Source organism: Nematolebias whitei, chromosome 1, assembly GCF_014905685.2.
Source record: "Nematolebias whitei isolate Nwh7 chromosome 1, NemWhi1, whole genome shotgun sequence".
Classification (NCBI taxonomy): domain Eukaryota; kingdom Metazoa; phylum Chordata; class Actinopteri; order Cyprinodontiformes; family Rivulidae; genus Nematolebias; species Nematolebias whitei.
The window spans coordinates 86,760,301-86,781,121 of record NC_056498.1 but is presented as its reverse complement, the minus strand read 5'-3'; the positions used below and the strand labels follow the sequence as shown (position 1 = coordinate 86,781,121).

At 37.5% G+C, this 20,821-nt stretch overlaps 1 protein-coding gene across 1 annotated transcript; it reads left to right on the top strand.

The window, feature by feature from the left end:
- The first annotated feature begins 1,346 nt into the window (after window positions 1–1,346).
- On the top strand, window positions 1,347–18,530 carry LOC119407593 (gastrula zinc finger protein XlCGF57.1). The gene is made up of 2 exons (XM_037674417.1): window positions 1,347–1,709; window positions 16,939–18,530. Exons 1-2 carry the CDS (start codon window positions 1,604–1,606, stop codon window positions 18,528–18,530), a joined length of 1,698 nt encoding a protein of 565 aa, XP_037530345.1. The 5' UTR covers window positions 1,347–1,603.
- The last annotated feature ends 2,291 nt before the right edge of the window (window positions 18,531–20,821 follow it).

Below are 20,821 nucleotides of genomic sequence, written 5' to 3'. Positions count from 1 at the left end.
AAAAAATTAGATAATATTCAGCATCAAGCCTTGAGATTATGTACAGGTGCCATCAGAACAACTCCAACATCAGCTTTACTGGTGGAAATGGGAGAAATGCCACTTCAGCTTAGAAGATTACAAATACTTTCAACTTACTGGTGTCAGTTAAAAGGTCATAATGGAAATCATCCATGTCAAGAGATTTTAAAACCTAGCTGGGAAAAAGAGAAAAAGAAATTAAATTCATTTGGCTGGACTGTAGAAAACATTATAAAAGATTTAGATATATCTCACATAAATATTAGTCAAACAGTTCCTCAGTCTCCAGTTCACCCATCTCTTTTAAGTAATAGTGATGTTGATCTCACTTTGTTGGAAAATCGTAAAAAAGAAAACATTTCAGATTCTCATTCAATACAAACATATTTAGATAGTAAGTATTATGGATATGTTAAAATTTATACAGATGCATCAAAAAATTCAGATAACAGTAGCGGGGTTTCATTCATTGTTCCAGAATTCAGTTTCAAAACAGGTAAAAGAATTACTGATGGAGTCTCAGTCTACACAGGAGAGATGATAGGAATCATTTTAGCTCTGGGATGGATTGAGGAAGTTCGTCCATTAAGGAGTATAATATGTTCTGATTCAAGTTCTTCATTATACTCATTGAAAAATAATCATTCAGACAGCAGACCTGACCTTTTATTAGAAATTCAATTATTAATTTATAGAATTCAAGCGATGGGTTTATTAATTACATTTATATGGATACCATCACATATAGGAATAAAAGGAAATGAGTTGGCAGATAAATATGCAAAACAAGCAACAAAAAATACTTACATTGATATACTGGTACCATTCAGTAAAGGAGAAATCAAATCAGTTATTAAACAAAAGGTGAAGGAAAGATGGCAGAAACAGTGGGAAGAAGAAAGAACTGGCAGGTGGTTTTATAACATTCAAAGGAAAGTTGGTGTGATGAGGAGAACAGGACGAAATAGAAAGGAGGAAACAGTCATATCCAGATTACGTTTTGGCCACACAAGATTAAACAGTACATTGTTTAAAATGGGAAAACATCCTACAGGAAAATGTGACTTTTGTTTTCAAGAAGAGACAGTGAATCATGTTTTATTATTCTGTCCCAAATATTCAGCTGAGAGGAAGGAACTGGCACATAGACTACAGGTCAACAAACTACAGTTGAATATACAGGATCTTTTGGATAAACTTCTCACTTCTGAACTTGTTGTTTTTTTGTTAAGCTACCTTAAGAAGACGGAAATAATCGAGAGAATATAGTTTTTTTTTTTTTTCTCTTATTTTCTTATTATTTTATTTAGTTAAACCTATAGTAATTATTTAGCATCCCGATCCATACTCCATTCCAGTAGATGGCGGTAATGCACATCTAAACGTTGCTTGCCAACCGCCATAAAACACAAGACGAAGAAGAAGAAGAAGAAGAAGAAGAAGAACCATCAGGTCTCGGGGACAGACTGAGCGCGGCTGACCGAAGTCAGACTGCCTGCACTGGATCGAACGAGAGGAGCACACCGCTGAAGCCCCGGAGCTCGAATGTTCAATGTCCAACTAACTTTACCGCGGTGTGGAAATGGAGTGTTTAGAAAGAGAAAAGATAGATTATGAACTGGAAAAGGAGCAACAAGACAAAATACTGGATCCTGTTTTCCACTCCATACTTGGATTGCACAGACCAGGTATTTCATGGCTCGCGGTGCTGTCAGCAGCTAAGTGTTAGCTGAGTGCTGTTCCGCCTCATGACTGCGCTGCTCTCACACAAACTCTCTTTATAATTTGTGCTCGTGTACAAATGCTTTTTAGTGATATTCGAATATTTGCGTTCTGTATATTACTAGCAAATTCAACAAATCATTGCGATCGTTTTTTAATTTTATTTGTTGCTTACTCCGGCACCTGGTAAGGGATAAAGGCGTTTTTCTTTTGTTATTATGTATTTAAAAACAACAACAACAAAAACCTCCGTTAAACTTACTGTTTAATTATTTTGTTTTCTTTCTTTTCCCCTAAACTTTATTTGAAGATTGAACATTAACATACCCTGCAGCACAATATTCATTCGACCTTTATCTATACAGGTTAATCCCATTGAGCCTCGAGGACTCATTTACAATATACATCACAATTTACAATAATTCATGTGACAGCAACAACTGCAAATACCCTTGATAAGCCATTATAAAGTACATGCATCTAAAGTGACAAATCTAAATAGTCAAACATCATCAAGGCAGAGGTGATTTACATTTAAGGTCCAGTGTTTTCCTCCTGAGGTTTGTCTCGGTGTTCTTGAAGACAGCACCACTGATTAGTTTGTTGTTCCAGGACACGTTTTGCTCTTGTTTTGTAGATTCAGTTCAGTTTATATATATATAGCACCAAGTCACAACAGAAGTCATCTCAGGACACTGAACATAAATATTCATATGTAAAATAAGTTAACAGAAACATTCATATATAAAAATAGTAATTTAAGACTTTATCTGAGGAGCAGACTGCTCTGAGTTAAACTCCATCACAGAACTCTCATCTTGAGCAAGCATGAAGGCGACAGTGGGAAGGAAAAACTCCCTCATGAGGAAGAAACCTTTAGCAGAACCAGGCTCAGGACAAGTGGTCATCTGCTTCGACCAGCTGGGTTTGAGAGGAACAGATACACAATGGCAGGTCAAGAATCACATGTTAAGATAGAAATAGTATCAAATGGAAAAAAAAAAGTTAAAATTGAATGGTTAAGCAAATGAGGTCAATTTTTCCTCTAGTAGTCTAAGATGAAGGCAGCATAACAAGCCAACGCTAACTATAGGATTTATCAAAAAGGAAAGTCTTAAGCCCAGTCTTAAAACTGAACAATGTGTCAGCCTCACGGACAGAAACTGGAAGTTGGTGTTGATATCACGTATCACCAGCCAGAACAAACATCTCTTTGAGTCTGTGAAGTTTTCTTTAAACAGTACATAAAAGACAGCTCTCTTATTTATTTCAACATTAAAACCTGTAGACTTAATTTTGTCTATCTTCCCAGTCCTGTAAGCAGTCAAGCAGAAGGTGCTGAAGAGTTTCATCTGAATCACAAAGAATCATGGGACATTTCTTAGTTTTATCAAAACATTTCCATTTAACTACTGCTCTGACAGGGAGTCTGTTGACAGAAATCAGCCACACAGTGTCTCGAGAACTTTCAGAAATTGTTTTATCATTAATGTTCTTTACAATTGTTGGATAATCTACAGAGTTGGAACATTTATCTACAAAACCTCCATTTATGTTTTCATTGATTACTATATTTCTTTTGTAGCTACGTGAACTGGTCCAATTGTTTAAATGTAGGGCTGCAACTAACGATTATATCAATAATCGATTCATCGGCCCATTTGTTTTTGTTGATTAATCGATGTATCGGCAAAAAACAACAACGTTTTAATTTCCACCCCTTTATTCCAAAATTGAACATTTGACTGACATAGCAATTCGCACAAAAAACAGGTTGCTATTTGACTATTCTGTTAGTAAAATATTGAATAATAAAAAATAAGTTAGTCAAATAGCTTAAAAAAATAAATGCACACAAAATATATACAAATGTATCTTTATACCTGCACAATATGTAGCTACTTTGTAAAATGTGTTCTTAAGGGAAGAGTGTAACCTGGATTAAAAGTGTGGATTATTGTAACCTGGATTAAAAGTGTGGAATATTGTAACCTGGATTAAAAGTGTGGATTATTGTAACCTGGATTAAAAGTGTGGATCATTGTAGTGAAGCCTTCGTCTTCAACCATCGACAGAGGCCTCATGTCAGTGACGATCATGTTCAGGATGTTTCAGTAAAGGCAGCTGCTGCTGTGGTGTCCATGATGTCTGTCCATCATGAAGGATGTTGTTGTTTGTTGTTGTTTTCTGGAATGAGAGAGTAAATATGTATTATAACATAATTTACAGCAACTCAAGAAATGCCTTGTTTCACTTACAGTGTTAGGTTCAGGCAAAAGTAGCTAAAAGAGCAATTAAACACACACACACACATATATATAAAATACTTAGTTACACACATTTGAGTAGATGTAATAAATTACTTTAATTCTTGTTTAAATGCAATTCATCCTGCCATACCTGTAGTGTCTTCAGACTTTGCCAACAAATTAAAAGTTGAAGCTTAATCATTAAATTATTATCTTTGTGTTAGATTTATTTATAAATGCCATTTAAACACTGCTTGTACCAATTAAATTAAATAAAAAGTAACACACATGTTCTCTATCACCGTCATTAATCAGCAAACAAATAAACAAACAGCTTCAGGTACAGAGAGACTGACGTTACGTTTTCTCACTTGGAAACAGAACAAATGTGAATATTGTAGAGACTCGCCTGCAACACATGACGAGTTGTATCAGCTGCTGCTCCTTCCTCCTCCTTGTGACTCCGACATGTTTACGTTTATCTCCGTGGTTCTCCCGTGTCGTGTCGTCACTTTTCAAAGCTGCATGCTTCTCAGTTTTTATCTTTGTGAAGAGCTCCCACACTTTGAAGGACTTGGGTCGAACAGTTTTCTCTGCATTGGTCATTTCTAAAATTTACTTAATTTCCTTTGAAAACAGCCTCTGCTCTGTTTCCACCTCCCCCCTCGCTCTGTTCAACTTGCGCTGCAGAGTTTTTTTTTTAAACTTTATTCAGTCAGTCAGCATTGACAATGAACTGCAGGTGAACAAAACGACTGCAGCGCCGTGAAAGACGCATATTTGCGCGACACAATGAATCAATAATGAAATTCATTGCCAACGTTTTTATTAATCGATTTTTATCGATTTTCTCGATTCGTTGTTGCACCTCTATTTAAATGGTTTAAATTTTGTTTGGTATCTGCATAAAGGAGTTTATAAAATGGGATTCCAGATCTCACTCTGTCTTTTAATTTAAAGATATAAGTTTGTTTGTCTCCATCACATGAGGCGTTTCTACTTAAAGCACTTGAAACATTTTTCATAATGGACATTCACAGCTGAATGCTCAGGTTTGGTGATTCAAGTCCTCCATCTTTTTTATTTTCATATATTATGCATCTTTTTGTGACTTCACGATTTGTTCCCCATATAAGTTTCACATATAGTTAACTCAAAGTCACTAGAGTCTTTTGTTTAGGAGGGAGCACAGTTAATAAAAATAAGAATTTGGAGACAAAGTGAGTTTTAACAAAATTTACATGTGACTTATAGTTTGTGTTTATTGTTCTATTTCTCAACTTCTTTAATTTCTATTTGAACTTTAACATTAATGGAGGTTCTGTTGTGGTCCTGGCCAATCCAGACTCCTTCTGTCTTCTCTTGGTTCAGTTTGGCTGCTAATGCTAGTTCATTCTGGCTGAGATGATGTTCTAACTCATTCATCTCACTTTGGTCTCTAACTATAACATCATCAGCATAAGTGAGAGCAGCTACTCTGTGTCTGCTGCCCAGAAGACAACCCTTTATACGATTATCTTTTTATTAAGGTACTGATTGCCAGGATATGCAGGGCAGCATCTTGGGGGCAGCCCTGTTTAACACCTCAAGATACTTTATAAGGTTCTCTAAGGACTTTGTTTACATTCACCTGAACTGTAGATTTAACTTAAAATAACTGGACTGTTATAATGACATGAGATACGCATAATCAAAAGCTTTCCTTTGATCTAAACTCAGGAGACAAAAATCTGTACTGTTGTTACAAATTATTTCTCAAACTGTACACAATGCCCCACATCAGACGTCCTTTGACACGTTTTTTCTTTGTAATTGCATCTGTTCATTATTATTTCTGCTAAGATCTTATAATCAGCCTTCAGAAAAGTTAGCTGTCTGTAATTATTCAGGTCACATTTATCATCTTATATAATAAACACATGATTCCCTGATAAAATGATTCACCTAAAAACACTGTTCTTTCATCCAATATTAAGAACATAAGTCAAAAGTTTAATGATATTAAAACATAGGTTATAAAACTCTACTGGTATAGCATGTAGGCCTGGAGATTTACCACTATTTAGCTGATTTATAGCTGTGATGACTTCATCTTTTCTAATCTCACCTTTTCCAGTTCATGAGACTCAGTGGAATCTAAGAAGGAGTTGATGGCTGTGTCTCGAGAGGAAAAACTTTCAAACATTTGTGAACATGTTAGTAAAGGCACACCATTTCTTTCAGATATTTTTTCACTCAATCTTTATTTATATAGGTTAGTCTCATTGAGCCTTGAGGACTCATTTACAAGAGAGACCTGTTTTAAACAAAGAACACCGATGACAACAGTAGACGATCATTAAAAAACACATATAAATTAAAAAATAAATGGAAGAAGATTATATTAAAAAACGAAACAAAAACGGTTACATTAGCTCTATTAGCACGGTAGTTTTACTTAGGGACCACGTGTTATTTGTAATAATTATGGAGAGTGTCTGTGTTGTTAATCTCGTGCGAATTGGCCATGTCTAATTTGTAAACATTCCATCGCAAATTACCTACTTTATTTTGCTGAACTTCAAGGTCTTATGATAATACAATGCGAATAAGCCTCTCAGTGATTTGGACAGAAATGGGCGGGATCTGATACGTAATTAGGCAGTTTTTGTTTTCTGGGCGCATTTTTATTTGATTTTGGCAATGGAGGCTGCATTGGAGTGCATAAATAACCTTTTGTGTCCCGGACCAGCAAAAGCCTATCGACTCGTAACAGTTGCCAAAAAAAGGCTGACGTTACGGATGTTACGCAATATGCAAGGCATTAACATCATATTCGGAAGATGTCCGTAAATTTCAGCTAAATCTCAGGCTTTGGTTAATTTGTGCGAATGCGCCACATAAAAAGCAGTCGTTGGGGAGTAATTTATTTATTACTTGTGGTGCCTAGGTAAAATTAATCCCATGTGAATAGGGCTCAAGATTACCTCTGAGATCTTTCACATCCAGGATAAAGTTGCTGCTGCATCTTTTTTATTTGCAGAGATGACATAGAGTACATTACCTCTTGTGTCATTTCCAATAGCTTTATGAGTTCAGTGTTTTCCTTACATAACTTGCCATGGCGGGGCGCTCATCTCGTCCGTGATTTTTGTTGGGGGGGGGGGGGGGGAGATGGGGTGTTCGGTTCTGTTGATGGGGCGGGGCGCCCTACTTGTATAATGGTAAGGGAAACACTGGAGTTAAATAATAGTTCATTAGCGCATGCAATTTTATGTTTTAGTTCATTTTATTTTCTTCTTCCTCAATTCTGTTGTGCTACTACATTTAAAATCTATATATGTTGTTATTTTGTTATTGTATGTAATGTTTTTCTGTAATTGTAATTCACAACATTTAAATTCAAAGAAATCTTTAATCCTCCCTTTCACAAGTTCCCAAAATTCAATATCTGATATCACTAAAAATCTCAAACCTGTTGCTTGCAATATTTCACTTTTTAATTTATTTAATTTTTCCGGGTATTCGAGGCATTAAATATTTAATTTCCAGAAGACTTTTCCATCTTCAAATCCACACAACACTGAAGCTTTGACGATCAAATGGTCAGAAAAATCATTGAAAATTATTTTATAACAGAGGTTTAACTGAAATGCTTTTGATTTTAGTTTTTGTATCAAAATGTGTAAAGTCAATTAGGGCTACAACAACAAATCAATAAAATCGATAAAAATTGATTATTAAAAGTGTTTGCAACAAATTTCATTATTGATTCGTTGTATCGCGCGATTATGCATCTTTCATCACGTTGCGGAGCCGTTTTGTTCACCTGCAGAGCATTGTCAATGCTGGCTGACTGAATAAAGTAAAAAACAAAAAAAACAACCTGCAGAGCAAGTTGAAAGAAGTGAGGCAGAAGCAGAGCAGAGGCGGTTTTCAAAGAAAATTACAAATGACCGACACAGAGAAAACTGTTCGACCCAAGTCGTCAAACGTGTGGGAGCGCTTCACGCTTCACAAAGTTGACAAATGCATAATGTGCAAGCTTTGCAAAAGTGACTTGACATGGCACAGGAGCACTACGATGATGATACAGCACCCACCTGAAACGTAAAATGTCGGAGTCGTTGCTGAGGTTGAAGGGAGCTCAACAGCAGGTAAGTCTCTACAATATCTACATTTGGTCTGTTTCCAAGTGAGAAAACTTACGCGAGTCTCTCCAGTACCGATGACCTGAAGCTGCTAGTTGTTTGTTTGCTGATAAAAGACAGTGATAGAGAACGTGTGTGTTACTTCAATTAAATTGCTATAAGCAAGCAGTGTTTAGATATGATTTATAAATAATCTAATAATCTAACACAAAGATGGTAATAATTTAATGATTAAGCTCCACCGTTTTAATTTGTCAGCAAAGTCTGAGTGAAGACACTGCGTGTATGGCAGGATGAATTGCATTTAAATAGGAATTAAAGTAATTTATTGCATCTCCTCAATTGTGAGTAATTAAGTATTTTTTATATATATATATATATATATATATATATATATATATATATATATATATAAAACACAGGACTCACACACGTGTGTGTTTGTGTGTTTGATCTTTGGGCTACGTACTTGCTATAACCTAACACTGTAAGTGAAACTAGGAATTTCTTGAGTTGCTGTAAATGATGCTACTCTACATACTATACTGTCTTTCTCATTCCAGAAAAAAACAGCCAACAATGACAGCCTTCATGATGGGAAGGAAAGACATCATGCACACCACAGCAAACAGCTGTCTTCACTGAAAGCATCCTAAACATGATTGTCACTGACATGAGGCCTCTCTCGATGGTTGAAGACGAAGGCTTCACTACAATGATCCACACTTTTAATCCAGGTTACATTCTTCCCTCAAGGACACATTTTACAAATCTCATAGAGAGAAAATATGAAGAGACTTTCAATGAAGTGAAGACTGCAATCAAGACAAACCACAGCAAACTTGCTCTCACTGCAGATGTGTGGACAAGTGTAGCCAATGAAGCCTACCTTGGGGTTACCTGCTACTACATCACATATGACTGGGACATGCAGTCAATCTGCCTCACCTCCATGACACTGCAGGATAGACATACTGCATCTAACATCGCAGAGTGGTTGGAGGAGGTACTAGTAAGGTTTGAAATTCCTCCTAGTAAAATCATTGCCATAGTGCATGACAATGGTGCCAATATTGTGGCTGTGGCAAACATCCTGGTGGAGAAGCATGGGTGGTCTTCTGTGCGTTGCACTGGCCATAACTTGCAACTTGTGATTAATGCTGCATTGAAGTATCCAAGCCTTGAAAAAGCTATTGGGGTGGCAAGATGTCTAGTTGAACATTTTAAGAAAAGCGAGCTGGCCTGCACTAAGCTGAAAGAGAAACGACAACAAATGCCCACACCTGAGCACAGCCTTGTTCAAGACGTTAGCGCTAGATGGAATAGTACATTTTATATGATGAGCCGACTGCTTGAGCAAAGGTGGTCTGTAACGGCAACGTTGTCTGACAGCTCCATCACACCAAAAGGCAAAAAGTACCTGGATTTGAAACCAGAACAGTGGATCCTGCTGGAAAAGCTTTGAGAAGCTCTCAAGCATTTGAATGTGCCACTGTGTTTATGAGTGGACAGAAATACACAACAATATCTGCCATACCTCCACTTGTGAAAGGGCTATTGAAGGCCACCCAGAGTACTGCCTTTGAGTCAGCCCCTCTCCGGGCTTTCCAACTCACTGCTGCAGAGCAGCTACAGGAGTGATGGAGATCGGAGACTACTTTCTCAGATACAGCACCTAACACAGTGATTCTTGCAACGGCCCTTAACCCGAGGTTTAGGAGACTTAAGTTTCTTTCAACTGCTGAAGTCGTACTAGTTCAAACTAAACTGGAAACTATGGCACTTGCTGAAAAAAGGGGAATGGATGTGCAGCAGCATGACATTTGCAGTAGCACCTCCGATTCTCAGGCTGCTGAATCAACACCTCCTGCCACCCTGCTGGATTCACTCCTTGGTTCTGATGGTGAAGACAAGGACAGAACAAGCAAAGGGGAGGATGTTCAAAACCAGTGAGAAACTAAACATACTTTGGAGAAAAGAGCCTTGCCAAGGAAGAAAATGTATTTCAGTGGTGGAAGGCTAACGGAGACCGATTTCCAATGTTGGCCAGGCTAGCCAAGTCCTACCTATGCATTCCTGGTTCGTCAACACCATCGGAGCATCTGTTCTGTGCAGCAGGAAACATAGCTTTCAAAAAGAGAACCAGCCTTAGCCAGGAGCATGTTGACATGCTAACATTTTTACATTGCAATGCAAAGTTCCTGAAGAAAGGGAGTGAGCAAGTGTGTGAACCAGCGAGTGGAAGGTCATGTTTTCTTGTTCTCTACATTTGTAGTAATGCACAAGTGTTAATAGTGAAACAAATCCTGTTACTGGGTTTCCTGATTTGCATTTCTTTATCTTTTATATATTCCAACAGCTCAGGACCTTAAAATGACAAATGCTTCTTTTTTTTGCACTTCATAAAAACTATGTTTTTGTGTACATTTATTTTTTTATTGAAGCTATTTGACAAACATTTTTTATTGTTATTATTCAAAATTATACTTACTGAATAGTCAAGTATCAACCTGTTGTTTGTGCGATTTGCTGTCATTCAAGTGTTCTATTTTGGAATAAAGGGGTGGGAAAAAATCTTTTTGCCAATTCATTGATTAATTGGGGGGGAGAGAGAATAAAATCAGTCGATTAATCTATTATTTTAATAATTGTTAGTTGCAGCCCTAAAGTCAGTATTGTGAGGGTTTAAGATTCTATACAGGTCTGTCTGATAAAGAAGCACTTTTACGTGTTTCAATTAATACATTACCCTCTGGTGAGAGCCTGAAGGATCAGTAGAACTATTTTTATTTTCAGTGATTGTATTAAAATATCCACATCAGGGTTTCCTCTAGGATTTATTTTAACCGGGGTGGTAGGCTGCCTGCGGGGGGTGGGGTATTGTTGACACAACGTTGGTAATACGACTGTAAAGAGCAACAACATAATTTTAATTATGACCATTTCAAACTGAATATTTTTTCAATAACATTCATTGGCATCAGAAGCATTTGTAATGTGGAGGGAACACACTGGAGTGGGGGGTCTGGGGGTTCTCCCCCAGAAATTTTTGAGTAAAGTAGATTTCGTTTCCTGCTTTCTGGTGTATTTTAACAGGTTGCTAAACATCTACGTTTACCTACATAAGTAAACACTTGATTCAATAATTATTTTAGAGACATCTAACAAAATTAAGTCAGGTCCTCTGGACGGATAAAAAAAATTGTTGAAATTATTGATCATGCATCAGGATATTTTAGAGACACCTCATTCAACTAGTCCATATATGCATCATCTGTTTTTAAACTCACTCCTATGGCTAAGATATTAATGTTACACAGTTTATCACAACAACTTTAGGGGTGCACTTGACTTTTTTATTTTATTTAGTTTTATTTGTTACACAATATGCTGTTGTGGAAAGCAATGGTGACACTCAATTGCATGTTTAAATATTTACCCGATGAACAGGTGCCATTTTAATAACCAGCAGCAGTGAATTTAGGGGGCTTTTTACTGTTTTCTGGTTTAATGATAGACTCAAAAAATAACTTGGCATCATGCAGCCTTCAAAACACAAACTACACTGTGCCAAGCAAGTGACCCAAAACACAATCATTTTAGTCAGTTTTGTCAACCTGCATGTTAGTATTAAAACAAAACAATTTACTGGTTCCTTCCTTGGTGCCACAGTTTTTACACTTCATAACGTTTATTCTCCTTTCCATCACAATCCACTTGGAATAACATCCATCTCTCTTCTCACGTTGTTATTCTGTCCACTTCCCCATCACTGATTTTAACTATTTTACTTTCCAGAAAACTTGTTACTTGGCTTATTTCTCCCAACATATTTCTCCTTCAAGATATTCTCTATAACTCCATCAGCTGGACTTTTCAAATCTTAAGGCAAAATCTCGCCACCCACAAAAGACGCTACACACGCTGTTTCTCACACACTTCCTAACACTATGGCAAGCCCTCAAATTATAACACACACACACACACACAACAGTCAACAGCTGACGTCACTAACGTAGCTGTAAGCTAATGCGCAACACAGAGGTGTCTCCCCCTCCTCCCCTAGCCCCGACAACAAAACCCCCCGAAGAGATGAGCACCTGCCTGACATAACAGAGGAAGCTGTTTCTTGAAGGGAAATTATGCCATCCACCGCGCCTCTGACCTCCCCAATGATTCTAAACTTTTGACCCGGATAAACACAATCAGAGACAATCCATCTCTAACAGAAACAGTGTAACGTTAGCTTTTGCTTTGGAATGGCTCAGCAGACATGAGTCTCCAGAGACACAAAAGAATATGATTGATTTTGCAGAACATAAAGACATTTAAGCACTTCACAAGATTTCTACAATCCATCTGTTGTTTTTAATTTATTTATTTGTTTGTTGTTTTGGCTGTTTATTTATGCCATCTTCTGTGAGCCTGTCATAAGGTTGTTTGTCTTATACAAAGTTTTTCTGACATCCAGTATTCACTGTTCTGTCAGTCATTGAGCTCAGCAGTAACACAAGTGATGAATGTGTGAAAAAGAAGTTGCACTTCTAGCATGAAGATGCACTCCTCTAACTATGATCCCTGACCCTTGGGTGTCTACCAGACTCACCATGAATTGTGTTCTTTAAAGTTGCATTTGACTCAGGTTAGGTTGATTTGTCATTTGCAAAAATCAACACAAGGTCAACAATGCGATGAAATGCATAGGAAAGGGGTGTAACTGTACACTAAAATCACATTTCGATTCGGTTCAGTTTCAGGGAGGGCTCGGTTAGGTTAATTTTTGGTACAAAAAGGCCAAAATAAAGACTTACAAAATGTTTGTTTTGAAAATCTGCCAAGTAAACTAGTTCAGTCATTACAGACTTCTTAGCTGGAGGCGATTTGGTGGATGAAGAAGACTCAGCTGCTATCTTCCTCAGACCTCAGACTGCAAACAACACAGAGATAAAAAAAAAGGAGTTAATAAGATTATAATTTTAAATTAAAAAAGTTAATTAGATCACAATAATACAATACCTCTTCTTGCATGGTCATCATATGAGATGGTTGAATATTCTGTCTCACTCATCATTGATGTGGCAGGGCTTTAAATCTGGGGTCAGGCTTGTTGACAATGTCAGTTTAAGCTTTTTCATAAAGTGCTGTGAACTTAAAAAATGGCAGGTTGGCTTTCTTGGACTGTGAGGTCTCAGTCTCTGATGGAGGACATTTGCAAACCGAGGTGTACCGCAAACCCACCCACACAGACCAGTATTTGCAGTTTGACTCCCATCATCCTTGGAGCACAAGTCAGGAGTCATCAGGACTCTGTACCACAGAGCAGACAGCATCCCCACTAACCCGGGAGCCAGGCAGAAGGAGAAATCCTACACAAGACAGGCTCTAGAGCAATGTGGATATCCTAACTGGGCCTTCCTGAAAGCAGAGAAGAAACCCAAACAGGACTCCAGTCAGCCATCAGGTGAAAAGGAGGAACCCAGACCCAGACCAGTGGTCATTCCATATGTTAAGGGAGTATCAGAGAAACTGAGACGTTTATTTTCTAAACATAACGTCCCAGTGGCTTTTAAACCCCAAAATACATTACGGCAAAGACTGGTTCATCCCAAAGATCCAGTCCCCCGGCACAAACAGAGTAATATTGTGTATGCTGTTCAGTGTCAGGAGGGCTGTGATCAGTCTTACATCGGGGAAACTAAACAGCCACTGGCCAAAAGGATGGCCCAGCACAGAAGATCAACATCATCAGGCCAGTGTAGTGAACTAGATGACCTCAAATCTACCAGATGGACAGAGACTGTTATTTTCATTGATCTGAATAAGTCTGGGCCATCTGATGACTTTCTTTCTTGAATTAATCAAGCAGAAAAGACAATCCTCTATAATCATTACTGTCTTACAAATGTTTGATAATCAAATTGTGTTAGTTCACTCAATGCTTTACAGGTTGAAAAGAACTACTCATTTTTATTTTACATAAAAAGTAAGTAATGATTTTTATTCCTCATTCAAAGGAGAAATCAGGTTAATAAGCATTTCTTGATTTTCTGTCTGAAATGATCCAAGTCGTAAGTGTGTGAAAGTTGAAGCTTCGGTCAACTAAATGTTTACTGAAGAAGAAATGTCATGTTTAAACTTTTTCAGAAGATTACCAAGAGTTGGCTCCACGAAGTCTGCTTTTTGCAATAATCTCTCTGTCAGTTGTTAAACAAATTTCATTCTCTGACCTCGACTTTTGATAAACACCTTACGTCAAAACCACTCCTCTTTCTGGTCCATCCACGAATCAGAAAGCTCTGAAGTAAACTCGGAAGTAAACTCATTTAAAATGTGACAACTTCCCGGTTCTATCAGTCGAGAGAGAGTTGGAATGGAGAATGGAAAAGTTCTCATGTAGTGCTCAAGGAGTTCTGAAGAGAATTCGAGAATTCAGGATGATCCAGAGACGTTTGGAATTATAATTTCTGTTTGAACGACCCACGCACGACTCTCTAAGGATTTTAGCAGTTCTCAACGGAGACGCTGATATCAGTTGAAAAGGATTCTTACTGAGGTGATCGATCGTCAACAAGGTAACGGTTTCTTCTTCGACTAAAGTGTACCTGGGACAAGCTGAGATACCTGACGGAGCGTGCAATTTCTGGTTAAACAGATTAAATTCCCTCACATATTCCTCTGTAAGATAAATCTCAATTTCCTCTTAAACTCACCTCTCTCTCACAAAACTAGTACAGATATTTTAGAAATATCTGAAGCAAAGTCCTCAAATCACCGCCGAGTGATTTGAAGTTCATTTTCTGTGAAACTGTCTGTTATTATTTTCATATTTTGCCAAATTAATGTAAATGTTTGATGTTAAACTTTGATTCTGAAAATAAATGACTCCATTCATTTGATGGGTCAAAGGTAATAACGTCTCTCGTTACATTTCTGTTAAATTCAATGCACGGCATTTACAGTCAGAAAAATGAAGAACTCGTGAAAAGTATGCATAAATATATACCACATATATTTGTCATACAACAAGTGACACGTACCCACGTGACTCACTACACCAGGATTCTGCGGTCTACACTCATCTCCAGGCCAGCGGTCACTCTTTCATGGATGAAGATGTTCACATCCTGGACAGAGAGGAACGATGGTATGAGAGAAGAGTAAAGGAGGCCATCTTTGTGAAAAGAAATCGTCCATCATTAAACAGGGGTGGAGGCCTCCGGGTTCAACTGTCCCCCTCTTACAATGCTGTGATTGCTAGTATCACTCAGCCCTCTGTGAACAGTAAACAGCCATCAGTGTGCTAATGATCCATTGTTAGGCTGATGGTCCTTCTTGAGCATGTGAGCAGCTGGTTTTGGTTGTCAGCAGCAAACTGGTTGATCCACTCTGAGAAGGTGCTATTTAAGAGACTGAGCTGAATACAGACTGAGGAAGTCTCTTGGATGAGAAACGAAACATTTCTATATTTTTTTGCTTTGTTTTGTTTTTTGTTTATTTTGAATGTCCAGAGGACCAGATTGAACTTTTTTGGATTTTTCTACCTGGATTATTGAGCATGCATCAGGAATTTTGATTATTGTTGTCAATCATTATAATGAAATCATGTGAAATATTATAATGTGTTTAACATATTTCTCTATTCTGTTTTACAGAAAGTGATTTTTCCTTCAGAGACACCTGTTCTAAAAGCTCTTTGAGCTGGAAGCTATTTACTTCAGAGGGGAGTCATAATGTCCCCTAGTTAGTCAAAACATCTTCTGAGAGCTGTTGTTTTACACAAAGTCTCTTTGTGTGACAAAGCAGTTCGTCTTCGACTCCCGAGCCTGAACTCAGTTCATCTTTGGCTCCGAACCGGAAAACAATTCGTCTTGTACCCGATCCTGGTTGTCGTCCCGAGGTCCACTCCTCATTTCTGAGCAGATAAACATGTTGCTCAATTACAATTTGTTAGAAGCAAAGTAGAACTACAGAAGATGAACCATTTTTCTCACTGCAAGACTCACGTTCTCGGCTTAAACTGGCTGAAGGTTGCGATGGAAGGCACCTTCTCATCAGCTGTTACCCTCACAGACTCCTGAAGCTGTCACAGTTACGTTCAGCTACCATGGGCAGTTCCTGGCAAGTCCTCCTCGTGGTGTATCCTGGTCTGATCCACCAGCAGAACCCCAGAAAGATGAGTGATTTGATGCCCTCAAACTGACCCGGTAAGGAGCAGAACCTGGTGACATGATGCAGTTCTTTGTCTGGTTATGCCATTTTAGCTGATGCAACTTGATAAATCATTTCCTGGCTTGCAGTGATGATAAATGACTTTATCTGGTCACATTAAATAACTTATTTTCACCAAATTTCAAAGCAAACTATTTAGTAAATTGGTCAAACCTTGTCTAAATTTGTGCGCATATAAAATCCAAAATAATTCCTTCTCAAAGAGTTAATTTATCCTTGGATAAGAGAACTAAGCCTTGAATGATTAATTATTATTGTTTGTTTATTATTGTTGGTGATTCTTAGTTTGATTATTTTTGTAATAAAATTGCAAAGACAATTTTGGTCTCTTCGTTTGGATGAATATTCATTTGTTGTGCTATGGGACTCCCTGTAATTAACGGATTATACTTTAGTGACTGAGTTCTGATTATGAAAGGGTGAATATATTAAGTTGTTGTTGGTCAGTAAACTGACCAGCTGGTGCTCGCATTAACAAGTGCTAAATAAATAAAACACGTAGTGGAGGGGAGTGGAGAAAGTGTCATCCTTCTTCCATCTCACTTTGTAATTACTACACACTTAACGTGCTTTTGTGTTACCTGCAGATGCTGAGCAGACAGTGCTGATTACGGAAGCGGGTCCAGAAGAACTAAGGCCTAATGTGGACCATCAGGACCCAGAACTTTACGTAAAAGAGGAAGAGGAGGGACTCTGGACCAGTGTGGAGGTAGAGCGTCTCAGTGAGAAGGAGCAGGCTGGTGCCACCGGGTTTTCATTCACTGCAGTTCCTTTGAAGAGTGAGGATGATGAAGAGAAACACAGTTTGTCACAGAATCAACAACACCAAATAGAAGATGGAAATATTCAAACCTGCAGCTCAGTTGACCAGATGAAAGTGATGAAAGTAGAATCTGGTAAAAAAGACTGTAGAGAAGCAGAAACTACCAGGAACCCAGAGCTAAATACTGATGAAGATGATTCCAGCTCCTCGGAGACAGAAGTCAGTGAGGATGACGAAGAGGACAATGACGAGGATGAAGAAGGGGTCGATGACAAGGATCTGAATAATCCTGTCCATCGGCTAAAATACCTATCAGATTCTGCGTTAATGACTGAAAACAGTGACAAAGATGGGAAAGAGAGCAGGGCACCTGAGTCAGATGTTAACTCCGTCAACTCATCATCATTGATTTGCTCTGAGTGTGGTAAACAGTTTAACGTCAAATCTTTTCAGAGACATATGACAAGTCATTCAGAAATAAAGTATTCAAGTTGTATGGTTTGGAACAAATGTTTTAAACTAAAGAAGAATGTAGATTTGCGAAGAAAAGATCAGACAAAACTGAAATTATTTAAGTGTGATGTCTGTGGTAAAAGATTTAGTCAAAGAACTAATCGCAACAAACATATGAGAATACACACAGGAGAGAAACCATTCAGTTGTGACGACTGTGGTAAAAGTTTTAATAGAAAAACAAATTTAAATGCACACCAGAGAATTCACACAGGAGAAAAAACATTTGCTTGTCATATTTGTGGACAAAGATTTAGCCAAAAGTCAAGTTTAAACACACACATGATGATCCACACTGGAGAAAAACCATTCAGTTGTGATGAATGTGAACAAAGATTTAGTCGAAAAACAAGTTTAAACAGACATGTAAGAATCCACGCAGGAGAAAAACCATTTGAGTGTGTTGTTTGTGAACTAAGGTTTAGCCGAAAGACATATCTGAATAATCACTTGAGAATTCACACAGGACAGAAGCTATATGTCTGTGATATTTGTGGACAAAGATTTAGCTATAAGGAAACTTTAAACTCACACATAAAAGTCCACACTGGAGAAAAACCATTTGGTTGTGATTTTTGTGGACAAAGATTTGGCAGAAAAACAAGTTTAAACAGACACATGAGAATCCATGCGGGACAGAAACCATTCGAGTGCGATGTTTGTGAACAAAGTTTTAGTCGAAAGCCACATCTAAACAATCACATGAGAGTCCACACAGGAGAAAAACCATTCCGTTGTGGTGTGTGCGGTCAAAGATTTAGCCAAAAGACAAGTTTAAACACTCACTTGAGAATCCACACTGGACAAAAACCCTTTCATTGTGATGTTTGTGGGCTAAGATTTAGTCAAAAGCCAAATTTAAACAGACACATGAAAATCCACACAAGAGGGAAAACTGGTTAATGATGAAGTTTAATGCAAGGATTTACTCAAAATTCAAACAGCACAGCTACAGTGTTGTTATTAAACCGTATGTGTAATGTGGAAATTAGGTGTCATTGATGACTGGTTTCATTTTTATGTATGTATATATAATTGTTTTCCTGTTCCGATTAGTTCTTCCTTTACACTAGACTAGAAATTTATTTTTCAAGAACACTGCAATCATTAATTATCTAGCAAGAAATTCCTTTTTTTTTTTTTTTCTGATTATGAGTTTAAAGAGTACTGGGCTGTTCCAGTCGGATATAAATTATTGAAAAGATTTCAAATGTCAAACATTTTCAACCAAAAACTGCAATTTTATTTTCTGAAAATGTGGGTTTGACAAAAAAAAAATACAAAGGTCTATTATTGCTTAGTTCAAATTTAATGTTTTATTTTATAAAAACAATTTTTTATATCACAAATAAAAGAAGTCAGACATTTTTTTCTAAGTAACTTTGGTGTAAACGCATTTCTTGATTAAATTATAATTTCCCTTACCATTGATCATTTCCCTGGCTTGGGAAGGCCTTGAAATGTATCACTTTCATGCATTTGTCAAACGTGTTTGTGCAAGCAAAACTGATCATATCAAGGTTTTTTTCATGTAAAATAAAAGTTATAATAATAGTCTTCCTTTGAAAGGTCCTATTGTGGTATTCATGTTATTTCAAAAATCTCTAGTCGTGTTTGAAAATAGTTACTTTTCTAGGAGCGTCATTTGAGCTTTTTTTTTGTTGCCTTTTTTTCCTCTTGAATCTGAGGCTGTTCCTAGTATGTAAAAGGGGGAAAGCACTGTGTGGGTGGAAGTCAGTACCCTTAATTAAGGGTGACGTCACCTGGTGATGCTTATGCCCCTTTTCCACTGTCACGGCGCGGGTCGGATATTTCCGGCTTGACGCGCGTTATTCGACTTGCTTCGCTTAGCTTTGTTTAGCTTAGCATTGTTTCTTGTAAGTCTCCATTCTCCTGTACGCTTTATCAATCAGTCACTCAAACTTTATTTATAGAGCCCTTTCCAGCAGCCAAAAGGTGCACAAGTGCTGCACAATACAGAAGTTAAAAACAAACGATTAAGAATAAAAAAATCAGCCAGTTAAAATTAAAACCAATTAAAACATAGCAAGATTGTCAAAGAACTACTAAGTATTAAAAGTCTGCCTGAATAAAAAGGTTTTAAGATTAGATTTAAAATGCTCCATATCAGTGATGGAGCACAAGTCCTGTGGTAGCTGGTTCCAGAGTCTGGGTGCAACGATAGAAAAGGCCCGGTCACCCCATCGTTTGTAGTTGGACTTTGGGACAGAGAGTAGAAATGTATTGGATGATCTCAGTGTTCTCATATTCACGGACAGCTACAAGATCAGTCAAATATAGTGGGGCAAGACAATTGAGAGCTTTAAAAGTGAATAAAAAAATATATATATAATATAAAAATTTAAATTTAATTTAGCTTTATGGGGCATGGAGAGGTCTTCAAAAAGTTAGCAGACTTAAAGTTTCCGGAATTCAATATAGTGGAAGGTAATTGATCTGCTAACAGTTTACAAAGTTAGCTAAACCACTAATCTGCTAAACAAAAAGGTTATTTTGCTCTTAGCGGATTAGTAGAACTGTGTTCAATTTCTCAGTAAATGAAAATCATCAGAAAACTTAAATTGTTAAGCAATTTTTTTTAAATCTGGAAGAAGATAGGCCATCTGAAAGCCTAGAATCTGATAGCAGTCATGTCTTGATGGACAGTCAAAAGTGCTGCTGCTGGAAATACTGTATGTTGATAATATTTGTGATGACCAGTGTACAAACCGGATTCCAAAAAAGTTGGGACACTAAACAAATTGTGAATAAAAACTGAATGCAACGATGTGGAGGTGCCAACATCTAATATTTTATTCAGAATAGAACACAAATCACAGATCAAAAGTTTAAACTGAGAGAATGTAGCATTTTAAGGGAAAAATCTGTTGTTTCCAAATTTCATGGCGTCAACAAATCCCAAAAAAGTTAGGACAAGTCCATTTTTACTACTGTGTGGCATCCCCCCTTCTTCTTACAACGCTCAACAGACGTCTGGGGACAGAGGAGACCAGTTTCTCAAGTTTAGAAATAGGAATGCTCTCCCATTCATGTCTAATACAGGCCTCTAACTGTTCAATCATTTTGGGCCTTCCTTGTCGCACCTTCCTCTTTATGATGCGCCAAATGTTCTCTATAGGTGAAAGATCTGGACTGCAGGCTGGCCATTTCAGTACCGGATCCTTCTTCTACAT

Coding starts and splice junctions, on each gene's coding strand:
- LOC119407593 (XM_037674417.1), top strand. CDS start 1,604: ATGGAGTGTTTAGAAAGAGAAAAGATAGATTATGAACTGGAAAAGGAG. Junction 1,710..16,938: donor ACTTGGATTGCACAGACCAG/GTATTTCATGGC, acceptor TGTTACCTGCAG/ATGCTGAGCAGACAGTGCTG.